Source organism: Myotis daubentonii, chromosome 2 (assembly GCF_963259705.1).
Source record: "Myotis daubentonii chromosome 2, mMyoDau2.1, whole genome shotgun sequence".
Taxonomy (NCBI): Eukaryota; Metazoa; Chordata; class Mammalia; order Chiroptera; family Vespertilionidae; genus Myotis; species Myotis daubentonii.
Window position 1 is genome coordinate 62,959,807 of NC_081841.1, and position 18,953 is coordinate 62,978,759.

The window sequence follows — 18,953 nt, forward strand, 5'->3', positions numbered from 1 at the left end:
GTGGCAAACTCCTATGGAATTCAACCCAAAGAAATTCTTTACATAGCACGATCACTTTGCACTCTGAATGATACCAGCCTTCCTCATCTCCTCAAAATCTTGCATGGAATCATAACTTCTGTAGAAATCTGCATATGCCTTCTTTCTTGGTTCAACCACACCAAACTTACAGGAAGCTGCAACCCCCAGGAATACAATGATGGCTGCAACAATATGAAATGTTGGCCATGCATCTGAGGTTTTGACAAAGCACTGGAAGACATGGTAGTTATAGTCTCCTCCACCGACGTCCTTCCTGAGGGAGAACTGGACCCAGCTTCCTACTATTTTAACATGGATCTTGAACTGTAGGAAATTGGTTGAATTTAATAATGTATATGTTATGTAGATTTTGTTTTAACTTTGATATTTGCTAAGTGAATTGTGTAAATATTCCAAATAGAAATTCTTAAGAAAGACTTTAAAACACATTTTTTCTAAGTTACATTTATTTTTTTAATTGAGGTATAATTGACATACAACATTATATTAGTTTTAGGTAGTACACAACATCAAGAGCCAGTCTTTGTATATAGCAAAAGCCTAGTTAACAGCCGTCAATAACATTATTTCAGAATATTTTTTCTTGTGATGAGAACTTTTAAGATTTTCTCTTAGAAAACTTTTCAAATATGCAATACAGGATTATTAAGCTTCATAATAATTTTCTTACTCATTTCTGAAGTAGTAGTAATATTTCTTATGTTCAGATACAGGTATCTCCATTTTTACAACAAATGTTCATGCCTCTACTTCATGCAATTTTTGAAGTGTTGCTTCGACCAGCAGAAGAAAATGACCAGTCTGCTGCTTTAGAGAAGCAAATGTTGCGGAGGAGTTACTTTGCTTTCCTGCAAACAGTCACAGGCAGTGGAATGAGCGAAGTCATAGCAAATCAAGGTGGGGATGTGTGTGATGCCTAAATTGTCTGCTGATGTCTTTGTCACAGTTATGCATCTATGTGAGCAAGAGTTAGTTAACGTAGACACTAAACTTTTGGAGTGTTGTTGTATATGGACCCCTAGGATGACTGCTCATTATTTCAAGGAGGGAATTACTTTCAAGTTGAGGGCCTTAAAACTAATTGGTATTCAGTTCCCTTTTTCCTAAAGTAGTATTCTTTTTTTTTTTTTTAAATATATTTTATTGATTTTTTACAGAGAGGAAGGGAGAGAGAGAGAGAGTTAGAAACATTGATGAGAGAGAAACATCGATCAGCTGCCTCCTGCACATCTCCTACTGGGGATGTGCCCGCAACCCAGGTACATGCCCTTGACCGGAATCAAACCTGGGACCTTGCAGTCCGCAAGCTGACGCTCTATCCACTGAGCCAAACCAGTTTCGGCTAAAGTAGTATTCTTTAATTGGTTCTTTAGTATTAAAAACAGCATGGTGGTTACTGCCAGAATTGACTTGACAATTGAGTCTTACTGATTAATTTGCCATTTTCAAATTAAAGATAAATGGGACTGGATAGATCAATGTAGATAATTTTGCAATATAGGAAATCCAGTGGGTAAGATGACAAGGGAATAGTGATTTTTCAATACTTTATGCTTTAAATTAAGGAGTACAGTTAATAAAAATTGAGGGATCTTATCAACTCTGTAAATGCTTTTGTCTGGTTACTATATATGGAATGAGAGCTTCAGGTTGCCTTTCCAGTTCTTAAAGTCAAGGTTTTTTTCCCCTTCTCAGGTGCAGAGAACGTAGAACGAGTTCTAGTTACTGTGATTCAAGGAGCAGTCGAATATCCAGATCCAATTGCACAGAAAACATGCTTTATCATCCTCTCCAAGTTGGTAGAACTCTGGGGTAAGATGATTTTTTTTAAGCTTTATTCCCTAGCCTGTTTCCTAAGACTCTTAGAGATGAAATAGATCCCTAGCCCTCACAATAGACAGGAGCGGGGAGTTGATTTCCCCCAATGATAAATTATAATTGACTTTTTTTATATACAAGATGAAAATTTGAATTCTCTTGACAGGTGGTAAAGATGGACCAGTGGGATTTGCTGATTTTGTTTATAAGCACATTGTCCCTGCGTGTTTCCTAGCACCTTTAAAACAAACCTTTGACCTGGCAGATGCACAAACAGTATTGGTAAGCACCCAGGAATCTTTGTTTACCTTGTGTGGATCTTATGTGTTTTAACTAAAAATTTCTTTAATGCCAGATTGATTTTACTAGGTTTCATTGCTTTTTTTTTTCTTCTAATTTAGTAATTTCAAATTAGGATTCATTTTTAAGAGATTGATGATACTTCTGGACCTTTTGTGGATTCTGATTAAATCACAATGCTAAAATTGACTATATAAAATCCAGCTCCTACAACTTTAATGACCAAGACTCTTTCTAGGACTGTGAAAGAGCACATACTACCAATAGTCTAAAGTTTTATTAGTTTCCTACTACTGCTTTCACTCTAAACTGGTGCTTAATGTTTTTTTCTCACTATTAAGAGTAACTTTCTCTTCCTTGTATGATGGTTTCCCCAAATCTCCAGGGTGCTTAATGTCAAGCAGTTGCCTTTTACTCACTTCCCCATAGCCAAGTAAAAGCTAGATTTCATAACTATAATTCACTACATTGAGACAGCATTTTTGTGTTTTTATATTTTCTATTCAACCTACTTATTCCATCCTTTCCTACCTTCATCCTTTCTTTGAAGAGTAATGAATAGTGGTCAGGGAAGTAAAAAGAGAAGTGGATCAGTAACCAAGAATTGACTATATTAAATTCTTAAACTTGTTTCACAGGCTTTATCTGAGTGTGCAGTGACACTGAAAACAATTCATCTCAAGCGGGTAAGCTTTGGACCCCATGCTCGTTCATTTTCATCTCACTTGTATATTTGTTATAGTTTTAAATCTGTTTGACTTGTTTTTGAAAGCTGTATCCTTTTTTTCCCCTAATGTTTGTATTGATTTTCAGAGAGCGGACGGGAGAGGGAAAGAGAGATACAAACATTAATAATGAGAGAATCATTGATTGGCTGCCTCCTGCACACCCCCTCAGTTCAGGCAGAACTGAAGTTAATTAACTTTTATAAAAGAAGCAGCTTTCTCCCGACTAGTGTGGTTCAGTGGTTGAGTGTTGATCCATGACCCAGGAAATCACGGTTCAGTTCTGGTCAGAGCACATGCTGGGGTTGCAGGCTTGATTCCCCCCATGTGGGCTGTTCAGGAGGCAGCCAATTGATGTTATGCTCTCAAATCGATGTTTCTCCCTTTCCCTTTCTCAATAAGATAAATAAAATAATAAAATTAAGAAAACATTTATTTAAAAAAATTTCTCTCTTATTTGTAGATCTTAGAATCAGGGGAGACCCGTGCATAATAGCTTAATGGGATGGGATGGGTTAAGTAAGTTCTTTAAATAGATATAATGTATTAATGTATTAAATGTAATATTGTGGAACTAAAGAAGAAGGAGCAACTTGGCCTCAGAGCAATCTAAGAAAGCCATTAGGAAGGCAATTTTTAAATTTTTTTTCTGACCTTAAATATAGATTCATTGGACTGACAGGAGGAGCTGGCATTCTGGGCAAAGTTAAGCAGTGTGTGGAGACAAATAAGACATCGCATGGTAGATTTGGTAGAAAATAGTGTTAACATGTTTAACTAAAGTATGAAGGCAGAAGTAACAGCTGAAAGCTGAAATGGGACTAGGTGCGCTCTATGTGTGAAAGGTTGGGTTATAATTTAGGATAGCTAAGTCAGAAAATAATGTTCAGAGAACAGTTTGGAATATGGTCTGAACCAGTTTAGGACTAAATACTGATTTTGGAGTTCCAAGTGTGTAATAGTCAAGATGAAGTGAGACTTTCTAAGACCAGGACAGAAAGAACCTTGGGTAAAGTAAGGGTTAAGGGGACACTAGAAGTAGAACCAAAGTTGTGGAAGCTAAGGGAGGAGAGTCACAAAAGAGCACATGGGTTGAACATTATTGGATGCTAGAGAATCAGGATGAGGAATGATTAAAAAAAAAAAAAAGTGTGGTATTTACAGTTTAGAAGTATTTATCTTGTCCTTAGAAGCTCTTGTTTAGACACACAGAATTGAATCAAATGGAATATTTGAAAATGTTTTGCTTCATTTTATTTTTTTCATTTATTCACTTGACTGACTTCCTCTTAAGGTAGAAGTTTACTTTACCTGATTTAAAAAATAAAACAAGTAATACTCTATTTTTAAGTGATAACAGTGGGGTTGTATGAGATGATGAGCAGTGCATGAACAGTTAAGTTTAGGGAGAATAGACTAAAGAAAAAGGTGAGAAGGAAAGTTGAAGGGATCTGAGAAATTTTCACAGTGAAACGCTACCTCCTCTCAATTAGGAACGGCCTTCCTTTGAAGAGTAAATTGTGGCCTAGGTCCATTGGGTTAGAGGCCCAGGAATCAAGGTAGAAGAGGAAACATAAAGAAATCCTTTGATTCAGGAACAGTAGTACTAAACAAGAAATGAGGTGTTAATGCAGGGAGAAGTGTATTGAGGAGAGATGGATTGATTTAATTTTGATAATGGTTAACTTTCAGTTGGACCAGGTTGAAGTCATCTGCATATTAAAGCCTTTTAGTCAGGTTCCTGTTTAAAAGTGAAATTAGCTTTTTTAACTATTGGATTTATTACATTTGCTTGAGGCCTCTCTCTCAGAAACACGTTGCTATAGGATAACTACTTTCAAATTGTATCCTAAGTTTCTTATAGTTGCTAAGAAGCGGTGGGGGAGTCAGGGCTAGTTTGTGGAAATTTTCACTCTTCCCTTCACCAAACTTAACCCCAAAATGCCCCAGAAAACTACTGTTACAGTTTTTAGCACCTAGAATACTAGAAGATAGCAATGTAGAGCAATGGTTTTAGAAGTCAGGTGACCTGCTTTTTAGTACAGATTTAATCAGCAGACTGGGCAAATAATCCTATATTTCTGGGTCTTGGTTGCCTCATCTGGCTACTAAATTCCTTTTCCCTATTTTGTAAGCAGAAAAAGGAAGTTGTGTTTTTATTTATATTACCTTCTAGCCTATCATTTTGATCTTTCTTGCTTGTATTTTAGTTTCTAAAGATAGGCATTACTATGGTACTGCCCTATAGTCCACCCAGTGGTGGATTGAACAGGAGCACTTCTGTTTGCTGTCTCCTTTCAGTGCATAGAAGACATTATGACCTGAATTTAAAAGAATATTTGTTTAATCTTTAGCACTACATAACACTGAGTAGTGTTTTGTAGTTAGTAAATACTAAGTGCTCTTCAAAAGCTTTACATTTCTAAATTCATCCAATCCTCCCAATAACTCCGTTTTTTTAGATGGGGTAACTGAGGCTCAGAGAAGTTAAGTAACTTGCCCAAGTTACCAGAAATTTGCTAGAGCCAGTCTTCAAAACAAAGCAGACTCTGGTTTCAGCCTGTTCTTAATCACAGTGCCATATTGTGTTTAAAGTATACATATGTTGCTCCAATTTCTTTTAACGCATTACTGATGTCAAGGAAGAAAATAACTTAGTTATAACCATCTTTTCATTTTCAGGGCCCAGAATGTGTTCAGTATCTTCAACAAGAATACCTACCTTCCTTGCAAGTAGCTCCAGAGATAATTCAAGTAAGAGCTGCCCTAGCAGATTTTCCTCTTAATTTAATTAAAGAAATAATGACTATAATTCAAACTAAATTTTGATCCAAGAAAGCCAAACTGCATTCAAGTTGATGTTTTACTGTGTGTAGGATAGCAAGAGCCCAAACTTGGGAGAGGGAGGGGCTCTGAAATTAAATAGGAAAAATTGTATTTTTATCTTCACTAACCTTTAATAGAGATTTGATCTGTCATTGTGTAGGTGACAGATCACAGTAGTATTCGCATTGCCGTGACTTTGTCATCAATAAGTAATCACAGATATTTTCTGTATCACTAGTTTCAGAGATCTCAAAATATTATTTACACTCAGTAGTGGTTTGAAATTAGGAGTTAAGATGTGCCACTAGACCTTATTACTGAGTCTATTTTACTCTACCACATGCCAAAAAAAATTTTATAACCATAATTCATTATTAGTTTCCTTTGTAACCCCATGTGTTAAAACCCATTCTAAAAGGGGACCATGGCCCACGAATCTGTTCTGAAGGTTTATGCCAGGTAGTTCATTTTATACGTGCTTGCTTTGTAAACCTGAAAGTATATTTAGAGGTAAGGGGCTGGAAAGCTATCTCATTTTTGCACTATTACAGAATAACCTTTAATGGCAGTTAGTTATTTTCTTGGCATATAGTTATCCAGACTGCTTGTCCTATAGCACATAGATCTGATACAGTGTCAAAGTTTTGATTAAAACTAGTTAGAATCTCTTGTGTAGATTCTAAGAATTGTTTCTTTATCAACAGTGATTTATAATGCTATTTTGTAAGAGGCATTGAAAAAATTGAGTGAAAAATCGGATAGACCTCACATAAGAGTAATCGTCAAACTCATTTTTAATGAATTTATGGTCTCTATAACACATCATCTTTAACTTTATAGATATTAATGAATTTTCTCAGTTATTACTTATAAGCTAATATTTTATTAAAACAATAAATTACTAGTTACTCATGTGATCTTAATGCTCATGAAAATAGAAATATGTCATTTGATTTTGAGTAGCTAATATTCTCCAGATTGCTGACTGAAACAAAATTATATATCTATCTAATAATTTGATTAAGAAGGATAAGGATTTGGTCTGGCCATAGCAGTGTAGTTTTTATCCTTTAGGTAGGAGAGCCTTATTCTCAAAAGTGAAAGCAGCCTGTTTGAAAAATATTAGATTTGAGGATACTCTATAACCTTTTTTGGTGAGGAACTGTTCAGGTTAATTTTGATGTTACAAATATTATAGGTTTGAAGCAGTGCAAATGTCCATTCATAGATAAATGGGTAATAGAGTGTGGTATGTATACACAATGGATTATTATTCAGCCTTAAAAAAGAGAAATGCTGTCATATACTACAACTTGGACAAACCTTGGAGGTTATGCTAAGTGAAATAAGCCAGTCACAGAAAGACAAGTTACAAAATTCTAATTATATTGAAGTACCTAAAGTAGTCATACTCTTAAAAACAGAAAGTAGAATGGTGGTGGCCAGGGGCTGGAGTGTGTGGAGAGTTGCATTGTGCATATAGTTAACACTGCTATACTGTACACATAAAAAATGCTTAAGATCACAATTTTAAAATGGTGCTGTGGATTTGAATTATTATGAATTTAATACAAATAGATTGATTCTCTTCTTTTCCCCCTTCGTGGCTCCCCAAGGAGTTTTGTCAAGCTCTTCAGCAGCCTGATGCTAAAGTTTTTAAAAACTACTTAAAGGTAGGTATTTGGAAAACTTACATATCTTCATATAATTAGGAAATGTTTCAGAGCCAAGAGAGAATATATATTACTAGTGGCCTAGTGCACGAATTCACGCACATTGAAAGGAAATTAATTAGAAGAAATGTTTTAATATCGCTATTAGCCCTTTCTCTATAATAGAAGTATCAGAGATGAAAGAAAATTAGTAAAATGTATATGAAAATAATATATAAATTGATTAATAAATAATAACATGATATAACAACAGCAAAGACATAAAAAGAACAAAAACATGATATAAAAACAATGATTGATAAATTGATTAAACTTATTCTAACACTGAGGCCAGTGTCCGATGGGGACAAATCAATTTTTGGAATCAGAACAACCTCTCCTCCGCAAATCCTGTTAATACTACAGCTTCAATTATGTTAGGTTGCAATATTTTGATAATAAATCTAATACCATTACAAAGACCCCCATTTACCATTAAGATTTGTCAGCATGATGATTGCACCTACTTTCAATTCTAATTTACGACATGGCATTCCCGAAGGAGTAACACTTTTAAGAAATTCGATGGGAAAATTTTCCTTTTCAGCATCATCGTTGAATCTAGTATTATTGCATTAAGACACACTGTCATCTCTGAGTCTTAAAGCAGTATCCGTTCCCCAGCCTTTTCCACTATGTGAGAAAAGAATAGGATACTGATTTTTTTTCATTTTAGTGGCATTCGGATTATTGGGATCTGGTTTACAATGAATGAGCAAGTCCCTTTCAAAAGGAGGTCCTCTATCTTAGTTTCTGATTATACGGCAACCTTGGTTACCCAGGGATAATTATCTCTACCCGAATCACTATTACGATCATATTTAATCACCATTGTTACTTCCCTGCGACACTGCCGCTTTCTTTCAGCTTCAGAATGTCAACAGAAACAACCAAATTCACGATCATTGATGATAGATTGAAACACACACGTGCAGTTGGCGCCAGGAGAGCTTTATATGTATCACATGTGCACAAGTCAACTTAGCCTTTTATAGGTATAGAACAAACTTACTTAGTCCTGCTTTCTGATGTAGCTAAACTTTTTTCAGCCCAGTGAAGCACTCCAACTTCTCTTTCAGGTAATTGTCAGCAACACAGCAGTAAATATCAACACAAAGCGGATTATTATTGTGATCACACAGGGAGAACAAAGGGTGAAATATTTAACTGCAGCAGTGTTTGACTATATTCTGTGCAGTGAGAAAACGTGAAGTCATTTTCAAGGTTCACCATTTCTTTTCAGTCGGGTCAAGTTTCTAAGCTTTCTAAATCTCCGTTTTCCAGCTAATGAAAAGAAATTAGGATTCCACCCAGTCTCCCATCTATCTACTCCAGGACTCTAGTGAGGATCAAATGAGATGAGGCACAAGAAAACGCTTCACAGACATTTAATTATAGTGTAAAGTGTTTCCACCTGCATATAAAGCAAGTCCGTGTTCCTGGGCTGAAGAAACTGCAAGGAGGCTAGTCGATAGGGAGAGGAAGCCAGGTGTTGCTATTTGATGTCATTACCCGGATGGTCTGGACACTTAGCATATTAGCCTTTTATATAGACAGGATACTGTAGTTTGTTTGTTTTGTTTTTTTAGTCCTCACCCGAGGATATGTTTTCATTGATTACAGAGAGAAGGGACAGGGACAGAGACAGAAACATCCATCGGTTGCCTCCCGTACTGTCTGCTCCCCCACTGGGAATTGAATGCACCACCCTTTGGTGCACAGGATGACTCCAACCAGCTGAGCCACACCAGCCAGGACTCGGGCTGTTTAATCAACTATTACTTATTTTGGGATCTCTTTGCTCTAAAACATGCTCCTAAGAATCTATAGTTATGGATGTTATACTTTAGAGTCTTCTGTGAAACCCCTTTCAACTGAACATAAGATCATAGAGAGTTGGGTAAGAATACTGAATGTGTATGTGCCTGAGCATTTGGTATGAAAGTGCCAGTTTTCTTTTACAGTTTCATGATGTAATGAAATAGGAACAAGTAAATAGGAACAGTTTCCCATATTGAGTTGAAAGGAAGGATCTAAAAATATAAAAACGGAAGTATGACTTACTTGGGTGTATCCTATCTTGAAACTTGAATTGTAAAACAGACAAAAAGTAGAGTCCTCAGATTTGGCCAGCAAGGCTCTTTATACATTTGTATAATCACTGAATTTTAAAAAACCCTCCAAATTGGGAAGAAGTACCAAATGTTTATTTGGTATTATATTTATAATTCTTGAGACAGCACTATTTTGCTTTCACCTAAGTAGTCATTCAGTACATCCTGACTGCTTTTTATGTAACAGGTACTATGCCAACTGCTGCAAATACCAATGAGTAACTTTCCCTGCCCACAAGGAGCTCCTGGGCTGGATTATGAACTGTTCTTTATTTTTTATTTATTACCTTCAACAAATCTGAGGACAAAGCACCATGCTAAATGTTTTGGTAGCAGGTAATTTAATGAATAGCTACCTGGTTATTTTGCCCAAAGCTTTCAAAAGGATTTATAAGTCAAGGGGCTTTGCCGAGTTTAAGTATCCTATCCTTTGACTTTGGTTCTAAACTCTTTCCTTGTCAGTTTTTCCCCCAGTAGTAGTAGTAGTTTGTCAGCTTAAACTGACAAAAGGATTTGTGAGAAGAATGTTGAGAATTACTATTTATCATCACGAATCCTCCCACTCCCATTTCCCCATAAAAGCAAAGTGCCTGTGAAGATAACCTATTAAATAACTAATCAATCAAACTGCATTAAAGGATTCAAAAAATTATAACTATTAGAGGGGTCTGTAACAGCAGATATATGTACATTGTAGCAGGTTTATGCTCCAAACATATAATTTATTCAAGCAGCATTTATAAAATGTCTTTCTCTCAAGTCCAACTTCTCTATATTGATAGCATTAAGTCATTGGAAGCATCATTCTTCTAGTTTGAAAAACTGAACTTCCTTCTTTCATGCCTACTTCCTTCATGCCTGATGGATCCTCGGATTCTTTGCAGATTCTTCCTCCTCATTCACTTGCTGTCCCTTCCTTTCTATCTGGGATAGGCTTGTTATCTCACTGATCTCCCTTCCCTTGTTCTCGCCAAGCAGGTCTATTTGAAAACACTGAAAAGACCCCTGAAATTCATTCCCCTAATTCATAACTTTCAAAGCCTTCTGTTGACTAAAAATACATTCATGTTTCTTAGTTTGGCATTCAGTGTTTTTTCATATATATTTTTTAAATATATTTTTATTGATTTCAGAGAAGCGAGAGATAGAAACATCAATGGTGAGAGAGAATCATTGATCAGCGGCCTCCTGCACACCCCTACTGGGGATCAAGCCCGCAACCCAGGCATGTGCCCTGACCAGGAATCGAACCATGACCTCCTGGTTCATAGGTTGACACTCAACCAACCACTGAGCCACACCACCTGGGCTAAAAGTATTTTTTTAAGTTTTTTTTTATTTTATTGATTTTAAAGGGGCAGGGGAGAGAGAAACATCGATTTGTTGTTCCATTTTTATCTATGCATTCATTGGTTCACTCTTGTATGTGCCCTGACTGGGGTTTGAACCTGGGCCTATCAGGACAACATTAACCATCTGAGTTTCCTGTACTTTTTAATAATCAAATAAATAATAAAACCTTTAAAGGATAACAACTACTATCTGTAGCTTTGACTTGTTTCTTCCTCAAAATTTAATTTCTCAGCATTAATTTTGATAGTAGTGCCAGTCAGCAAAATGTGTCTAAAGCATGTTTTCCTCTGATCACTTGACTCTCATAGCATTAGTGTAATACTTTATTTCAACTTAATATTGTCACCATAAGTTATCTATAGACTTTATCAAATTGTCCAAAAGACAAAGTTCTTGTATTATGTGTGAATTTATGTGAAATGTTTTAAATACATACGCATTTTTTAATATGTTTTTATTGATTTGAGAGAGAGGGAAACATTGATGTGAGAGAGAAATATCGATTGGTTGCCTCCTGTAGACCACTTACTAGGGATCAAGCCTGCATGCTGGGTATGTGCCTTGACCAAGAATTGAGCCAGCGGCCTTTAGTGCATGGATGACGCTCAATCAAGTGAGCCACACTGGCCAGGGCAATATCTGCTGAATTTTACAAAAGAGTAACTAGCATAGAGAACAACATAGACTGATGAAAAGGGACAGACCCAAAGACTGAGAAACAGCGATCAGGCTATCAATCCCCAGAAGGAAAGTAGGGGAGGGCGGGGGTAAGGGGAAGAGATCAACAGAAGGACTTGTATACATGTATATAAGCCAAACCAATGGACATGGACAACGGGGGGATGGGAGCATGAGTTTGTGTGTGTGGGGGGAGGTTGGGGGTTAATGGGGGGGATGAGGACACATTTGTAATACCTTAACTAATAAAAAAAAAAAAAAAAAAGAGTAACTAGCACTCAGCAACTTAAAGCCATTCTTCAAGTGAAAGGTGGTATTTTCGGACATTAATACTGACTGTACCGTTACTTTATTTGCAGGTGTTCTTCCAGAGAGCAAGGCCCTAAGAACTGGATCTCCCTGTGCCTACTTCATGATCAGGATTTATGATCAGAAATTCCAGTTAATAATTTATAAAGAAGCAGTTTTGTGTGCCATTCACACTGGTCTTTTTAACTTGGCTCTGGGCTTATTGTAGTATATGTATTGGGATTTTTCTGTAAAATGTGTGTAATTTTCCCTAAATACGGGTATGTGACAACAAGAGAAGTTGCTTGCATGCCGATTCAAATTGTTCTATATAAAAAAGCTGTTAAAAGATACAGCAGAGTTATCCTAGTACCATTTTATTTTTACTTGAAACTTTTAAGTCCTTTAAAAACCATAGCAGGAAAACTGTACTTTTTTAAATTGCAGAATATAAAAGGTTTGAAATTTTAAATTTTCTTTTATGTGTGCAAAGTATGGGGGTGGGATACAACAGATCAAAACTAATTTTTTTGTAGATAGCCATTACCTTTCTTTAAAATGTTTCAATGCCAATAAGTATTCTACAAAAAAAGAATGGTTTCATAAATTAACTGATTTAAGAGTAGGTACCAGTGTTACACATTTTTTTATAAAAAAATAAATAAAATAAATTTTACATAGTGAATCTACCAAGTCTTTTTTGGAATTATTATAAATACTTTAGCCTTATTTTCTCATTTTATCTTTCCGTGATTTCCCATTTAAAGGATTGCACATACGAGCTTACAGATCGTTTATTTTATTATGTTCCTAAAAGGCTATATGCAACTTAGTTCTGTTAAATAGAATCTTTTTTAAATGCCCTAGAAAAAGCCTGTGTGATTCTGTTGATAGAATTAAAAATCCAGTTTCTTCTACCTCTTTTATTGGATCTACGTAGGGCACAATATACCTATGTGTTTGATGCTTATAACTAGTTGCTGCCCATTTAGTTAATAGAAGAAGTACATTCCCCTGTCTTTTTTATTCATGACTGCAAGAAGGCAAGAGGAAAAACAATGGTAGTATTGGAAAATTAAGAAAAGAGGGACAACACCGAGTAGCAGAATTACTATAGTTATTTAAGTTTAAATTCTAAAAGTCTAAGTAAGATTTTAAGGGAGGGTTGGATATTTCTGTGGATTTTTTTTTTTAACCTTTAGCCAATATGGTCCCTAGGGATTTCATAGATGAGCTTCAGTGGTCTATAAATTCCCTAAAATTGTATTCTGAATTGTGCACATAGACCTTTTTCTGGGGTTAATTCTAGAAGTGATTTTAAACATTTTCATTACGTTATAGAATAAACATACTGAACTAAGTTGACTGAATTATAAAACTAGATCAATAGAATGTATATTATACTTCAATAAGGATTTTTTAAAAATAGATGATTAAAAGCTGAGTGCTTTGTGTATGAGTTCCCTTGTACTCTGGGAGAGATAATTGCATCTATTGCTATAATACTAATTGTTATAAAGTGTGCTAATGAGTATCATAGCATAGTGGTCAAGAGCACAGGCCTAGGATCCAGATAAAGGTTCATATAAGTGGGTTCAAATAACAGTTCTGCCAGTAACTGGTTTTTGAACCTTAAGGAAGTTCTCTCTCCACAGTTTCCCCAGGTGCAAAATGGGAGAAATAATGGTAGCTACCTCATAACTAAACTGATTAAGTTAAACATGAAAAGAGCTTATTACAATACCTGCACATGAAGGCTTGATACAAGCTATGGTTACTGTACGATTAATTCCATATGTGTAAAAATGACACCTGCTCCTTTCTCCCTGACTTTTTAAAGCCCTTCAAAAGATTCACATGAGTTCAGAGCTAAGAGAAATCAAGACATGGAAATTAAGAGTGTAATAGAAATGAAACTTCACGTTATACAACCATGTATAATTCCTATCTTCATTCCTTGAAGTTTTCCAGAGCACTTTACATAGAGTGCCATAGTAATCAGGAAACTGTTCGATTATGAATTACCTTATTTGTATTGCATTGCACCTCATTTCCAAAAGCAAGCACTCAAATAATTGTCACAAGGGTGAATCTCACCTGTTTACTGATGAGATAACATCAAGGCAAAAAATTTAGTGATTTGTGTGACTTGACTATGGAACCACAAGGATTTTATGATGCCTGGTTTAGTTTTGTGCCTAACAGTTGTATTTAAATCGTAAACGCTTACACTGGCTCACAAGTGGCTTGACCTTTAAGAAAACACTGGTTTCAATGTGTATCAATTACTATGTGGTAAATATGTGAATAAAAGGCTTAGGCTCAGCTCATCACTTCTCCCATAAACTTTGAGCTGTGGGCTTCACTGTTGCAAGGAGCTTTGACAGGTCCTTGGCATTAGATATGGGAAAACTGGTTGGAATTGTATGCAGTGAATAGATTTGTCTGTTGTTAGAATGACTCCACCACTGAAACATTGTTTAAAAGTCTAATAAAGCAACTTCCTTGGTAACAATGCATCACAGCGGGCTTTTGTTACTGCAGTTGTGTATATAACAGACTTAGAGAGGTAAACAAAACAAACAAGACACAAACTTGTTTAAAGTTCAGTATTTGGCAGGGAGAGCTGGAACAGCAGCCACAGGTCTGTTCCATTCAAAAGCCTCTGCTCTAAACCGCTCTCGCGGTTTCCCATTTCTTGCTGGTTCTCTTTTGGGAAGCTCTGCGTCAGCCAGTAGTCTGAGCTCTCATGTTGAGAAGGCTGCAGTGCTGTCAGTCAGAAGGGTTGGCTAGCTGCCTGAGATCTTGGCGGCACGAATATTGCTGGGCCTGATTTTAGTCCATAAAAAGCTCTCCAGTATGTCATTTTCCAAAATACCGCTTAAAAGAGGGACTTAAAAGAGCTTATGTACATTAAGACTTTCACGAGTGAATTAATAAGAAGAGATCATCTAGCTCCACGGCAGCCAACGTGGTCTTGAAAACAGATACAAATCTATCCCTTCGGACTCGGATGTTCCCCCGTGAGAGCCCCTCAGGTGTCCAGCATTCTGCACACCTGTGATTCGATTGTTACAATGAGGACTTCCGTTCTGTCTGCCCCACTGTCGCCCCACGCCGCACTCTGCTCTCCGGGACGGGGCGGGACTCGCGATTATGGGAATCGGAATCATTGTGCAGGGCTCCCGGGTTTCACCCTCAGAGGGAGGGGTGTCGCGCTGCAGACACCCCCAGCTCCCCCGCCCCTCGCTAGAGACGATCGGCGAACCCACCGCCGCGGCAGCTTCGGAGGCTGAGGCTGGACCCTAGGGCGTGCGCACGCGCACACGCGCGCGCCGGCCCTCGGTCACGTGGCCCCCGGACAGGGTTGGCGAAGCCGGAAGTGTCCCGAGGCGCTGGGAGGCCGCGGGAGCCCGCTGGCGGTGGCGCGGAGGCTACCGGGCGCGGTGAGTGGGGTGGCTGCGTGCCCAGGGGCCGCAGCGCGTGGGGAAAGGGCCGCGGAGCCCGGCTCGGGCCTCGCGGAGTGTTCGCGCCCTCCGTGGGGAGCTGGGGTGCTGAGTCAGAGCGGGGGCGGGGCGGGCGACCCCAGGAGCCCCGCGCGGCCGGAGGCTGACCCTCCGCGCATCCGGGCGGTGCGGACACGGCCCCGGGGGTCTGAGGCTTCCGAAGCCGGGCGGAATGGTCGACTTCCTCCATCGGGACTCCCGGCCCTCCGGCCCGGGCCCTCGGGGTTCTGGCGACGTCGGGCACCGACAAAGGGGATGTGTTGGTGGCCGAGTGTGGGCCCTGGCGCCCCGGGGAGACGTCGCCCCCTTCCCTTGCCCTGAGACTGGCCGCTCTGTGCCCTGTTTCCGGGCATTGGCGAGGTCGGCCGTTTTTCAGTGGATTGACTTATTTTTGTCGGACGATGAAAAAGATGTTTCATTAAGGTTTTAGTGCTGATAACGAGGAGGTTGACTCACGGGGAGCTAGAAGCTGACGACGTTTTTAATGTACAAACATGTAATTCGTGGATAATGCAGGTTCCCACACGTTCCCTGTGGGGAATGGCCGCAGGTTTGTTTTGCAGCCGCTTCCCAGGTATTTGTGCATAAGTGGCCCCAAACCCACTTCTCCCCAAGGAACGACCGCTTTCACTTGAGAGCGCTGAATGGATACCTGTTTAACATGATTCACGTGGTCGGAGAGTTTGGAAATCCTGGAACGGCCCGTTTTCCTGGTTTTTGCTGATGGGCAAATGCTAACTTTCGTTTTGGATAGTAGATAAGGAAGACGGAAGGCAGGGTCAGCAGTAACAGACTTGAGTGCCTGCCGGTACTGTGTCAAAATTTTGGAAACATTTATGCAGCCAGCACCTTGTGGGCGTGCTGGGTCACGTGTTAGCATGCTGTTTGGGTGGGGTCTTTGGAAGATAGTTTCAGAAGACATATCCCCAGATCACTGTAAAACCACAGGCTTATATCTGTGTACGGAGAGCAGCTATCTTTAGCTGATAAATGTGTTTTATATTGTCCACTAGGTACAGAGAGGTCCCTAATGATACCGCTGGCCATTTACAGTTATCTCAAACAGCAAAGTTAACTTAGGGAAGGTTTTTCATTATTTAAAGATATTATTGAAAAGACATTTAAGAAGTTTATAAATTATTACCCCAGTAGATCGCAAATATTTCTTACTTGTGAAAAGGAAATCTTATTGCCCTGACCGGTTTGGCTCAGTGGATAGAGCATCGGCCTGCGGACTGAAGGGTCCCAGGTTCGATTCCAGTCGAGGGCATATACCTTGGTTGCGGGCACATCCCCGGTGTGGAGTGTGCAGGAGGCGGCTGATCGATGTTTCTCTCTCATCGATGTTTCTAGCTCTCTATCCCTCTCCCTTCCTCTCTGTAAAAATAATCAATAAAATATATTTTTTTAAAAGAAAAAGAAAAGGAAATCTTATTTTTATTGCTTATTTCCAATAAACTGCTGAATGTAACATTCCGTATCTGAATTAGATGGCTGGTAAAATTGCATAAATATATCTTAGTATATCAAAGATTGCTGAAATTTAGACCCCTGGCCATTCTTTAAGTTCCTAATTCTACTTGGAATATTGGCAGTTATGAATTCATCACTGACTACCTAGTCTGTTGTAACTTACTACAATGGATATATATTATATTTTAATTTGACGGCCGGGGTGGGGGGATGGGAGGGAAGGGCAGGAAGGAGAGAGGGAGAGAAACATTGATTTGTTGTTTCACTTATTTATGCATTCATTGGTTGATTCTTGTATGTGCCCTGATGGGGAACATGCAACCTTGGCATATTGGGACGATGCTCTAACCAACTGAGCTACCCACCCAGAGTTCTACAAAGGAATATTAAGATATGTTTTAATCTGACATTACAGCAGATTTAAGTTTAAGGTGGTTTGGTGAGACTAGTGTTTATGCTTTCTAGCATACCTTTTTATTCTAACATGGAGGTCAAATATTTTTAGTATTCGTACATGCTTTTCAGTATTAAAGGACAGTGTTAAAAAGGGATGATGCTTTTTTCCACTATTGGATAGGGATGATGCTTTTTAAAAAATAGACTTTACTTTTTAGAGCAATTGTAGGCTCACAGCAAAATTGAGCAGAAAGAACAGAGATTTTCCATATACCTCTTGCCCCCACACATGCATAGTTTCCTCTTGCTTATTTTTTAAGATTTAGTAATATGCACTTGGCATATCTATATTAATATACTTGCAGGTTGGGGAAACTATCCTTTAATTTCAGAAGAGTTAGTAATCTTTCAGCAACAATCATTTTTGCACCTTTCCATTGTGATTGTCAGGCTCTGTTCTGTGTAGATGAAATTTTAAGTTATGTAAATGTTATGCAGTATCAGCAGTTAATGTTGCCCTGCCCTTGAAGGAAACAAAGTAATTTTTACTATATTGTTATATTTTACACTATTGCATTATTTTGAAACACTTTAAATATAATTCTTCATTGATTAATCTTTCAAAACATTTGAAGAAGTGGCCAATATCACTCTCATTGACAAAGACAAAATTGGAAGGGAAATAGATGTTTTTTTCAGCCTTTTGATAAGTAAATGAAATTGAATATAAGATGTCATTGGCTAGTGTTATTCAGAGCCCACACAACACTTTGGCCTTTACTATTGCTGGAAACTTAGGTTTTTACTTTGGACTGTTTATACACCTCAATTTAGCTATAAATAAGGGGTGATCTTACTTGAGACTATAAGTAACTCACATTTGTTTCTTAAATGTATTAATCCCTTAAAACAAACATGCACATTTTTTTCTTTTCTCTTAGTATAACAAAGAGGATTGCCTGACCAAGCCGAGATGCAGAGCACTTCTAATCATCTGTGGCTTTTATCTGATATTTTAGGCCAAGGAGCTACTGCAAATGTCTTTCGTGGAAGACATAAGGTTGGTACAGAGAAAACTGAAGGTTTTTATCATTTTATATGTACTCTTCTGAGAAGCACGCTTGCACTAAAATGTGAGACGTAGTGTTTTTGTTATACTGTCTAAAGAGTTCCTGTTTTTGTGGTTTTATACGGTAGAGCTTATGTCAGAGGCAGTGCTTTCTACTGAGTGGTGACAGAAGTTATATGTTGGGTAGCAGAGAAAAACAGGAGGGTGGCTGAAAAAAGTGACTAGGGAAGGTCTGTTGTGCCTTTTGGGTCTTTCCCAAACCTCGCCCTCTGTGGTAGTGCATGGTCTCACTAACAGAAGTCCAATGCGGCAGTGATATGGGCTGGGGGTAGTAGGGAAGGCAGATCTGTAGTTTGGAGGGCAACCATGGATGGTTCCTATATACTGTGCTAAGGCTTCATGCCCCCAGTAAAACAGCAGATTAGAATAAAATGCGATTATCAAAAAGGAGCCCAGGTTTAAAAGGCTCTATCTTTGTATGAGGTAATTAGAACTTGTTAGTGGAAGTGAGAATGAAATAACCCCAGAGGCACTTCAATAACTAAAAAAAAAAATTGTGTCAGATTCTATATTGGAGGGTAAAATTAAAGATAATTAAAATAATTTAAAATGAAGACATTTACAATCATTAAAGTTTCTATTCTGGGAAAAGA

General features: G+C 38.1%; 2 protein-coding genes across 4 annotated transcripts in view; both read left to right on the forward strand.

Annotated features, from left to right (window-relative positions):
• The window catches only part of XPOT (exportin for tRNA), a 39,429-nt gene extending 26,884 nt beyond the window's left edge, over window positions 1-12,545 (forward strand). For all 3 annotated transcript variants that reach the window (XM_059683495.1, XM_059683494.1, XM_059683496.1), the window contains 7 exons: window positions 750-939; window positions 1,738-1,854; window positions 2,027-2,142; window positions 2,799-2,846; window positions 5,568-5,639; window positions 7,328-7,384; window positions 11,928-12,545. In XM_059683495.1, coding sequence (XP_059539478.1) covers window positions 750-939; window positions 1,738-1,854; window positions 2,027-2,142; window positions 2,799-2,846; window positions 5,568-5,639; window positions 7,328-7,384; window positions 11,928-11,954 — 627 coding nt within the window. In that variant the 3' untranslated portion in view covers window positions 11,955-12,545. The remainder of the gene's footprint in view (window positions 1-749; window positions 940-1,737; window positions 1,855-2,026; window positions 2,143-2,798; window positions 2,847-5,567; window positions 5,640-7,327; window positions 7,385-11,927) is intronic.
• A 2,600-nt stretch (window positions 12,546-15,145) lies between these two features.
• Window positions 15,146-18,953, forward strand: part of TBK1 (TANK binding kinase 1) — a 52,509-nt gene continuing 48,701 nt past the window's right edge. Inside the window, exons 1-2 of the mRNA XM_059683497.1 lie at window positions 15,146-15,302; window positions 18,173-18,291. Coding sequence (XP_059539480.1) covers window positions 18,205-18,291 — 87 coding nt within the window. The 5' untranslated portion in view covers window positions 15,146-15,302; window positions 18,173-18,204. The remainder of the gene's footprint in view (window positions 15,303-18,172; window positions 18,292-18,953) is intronic.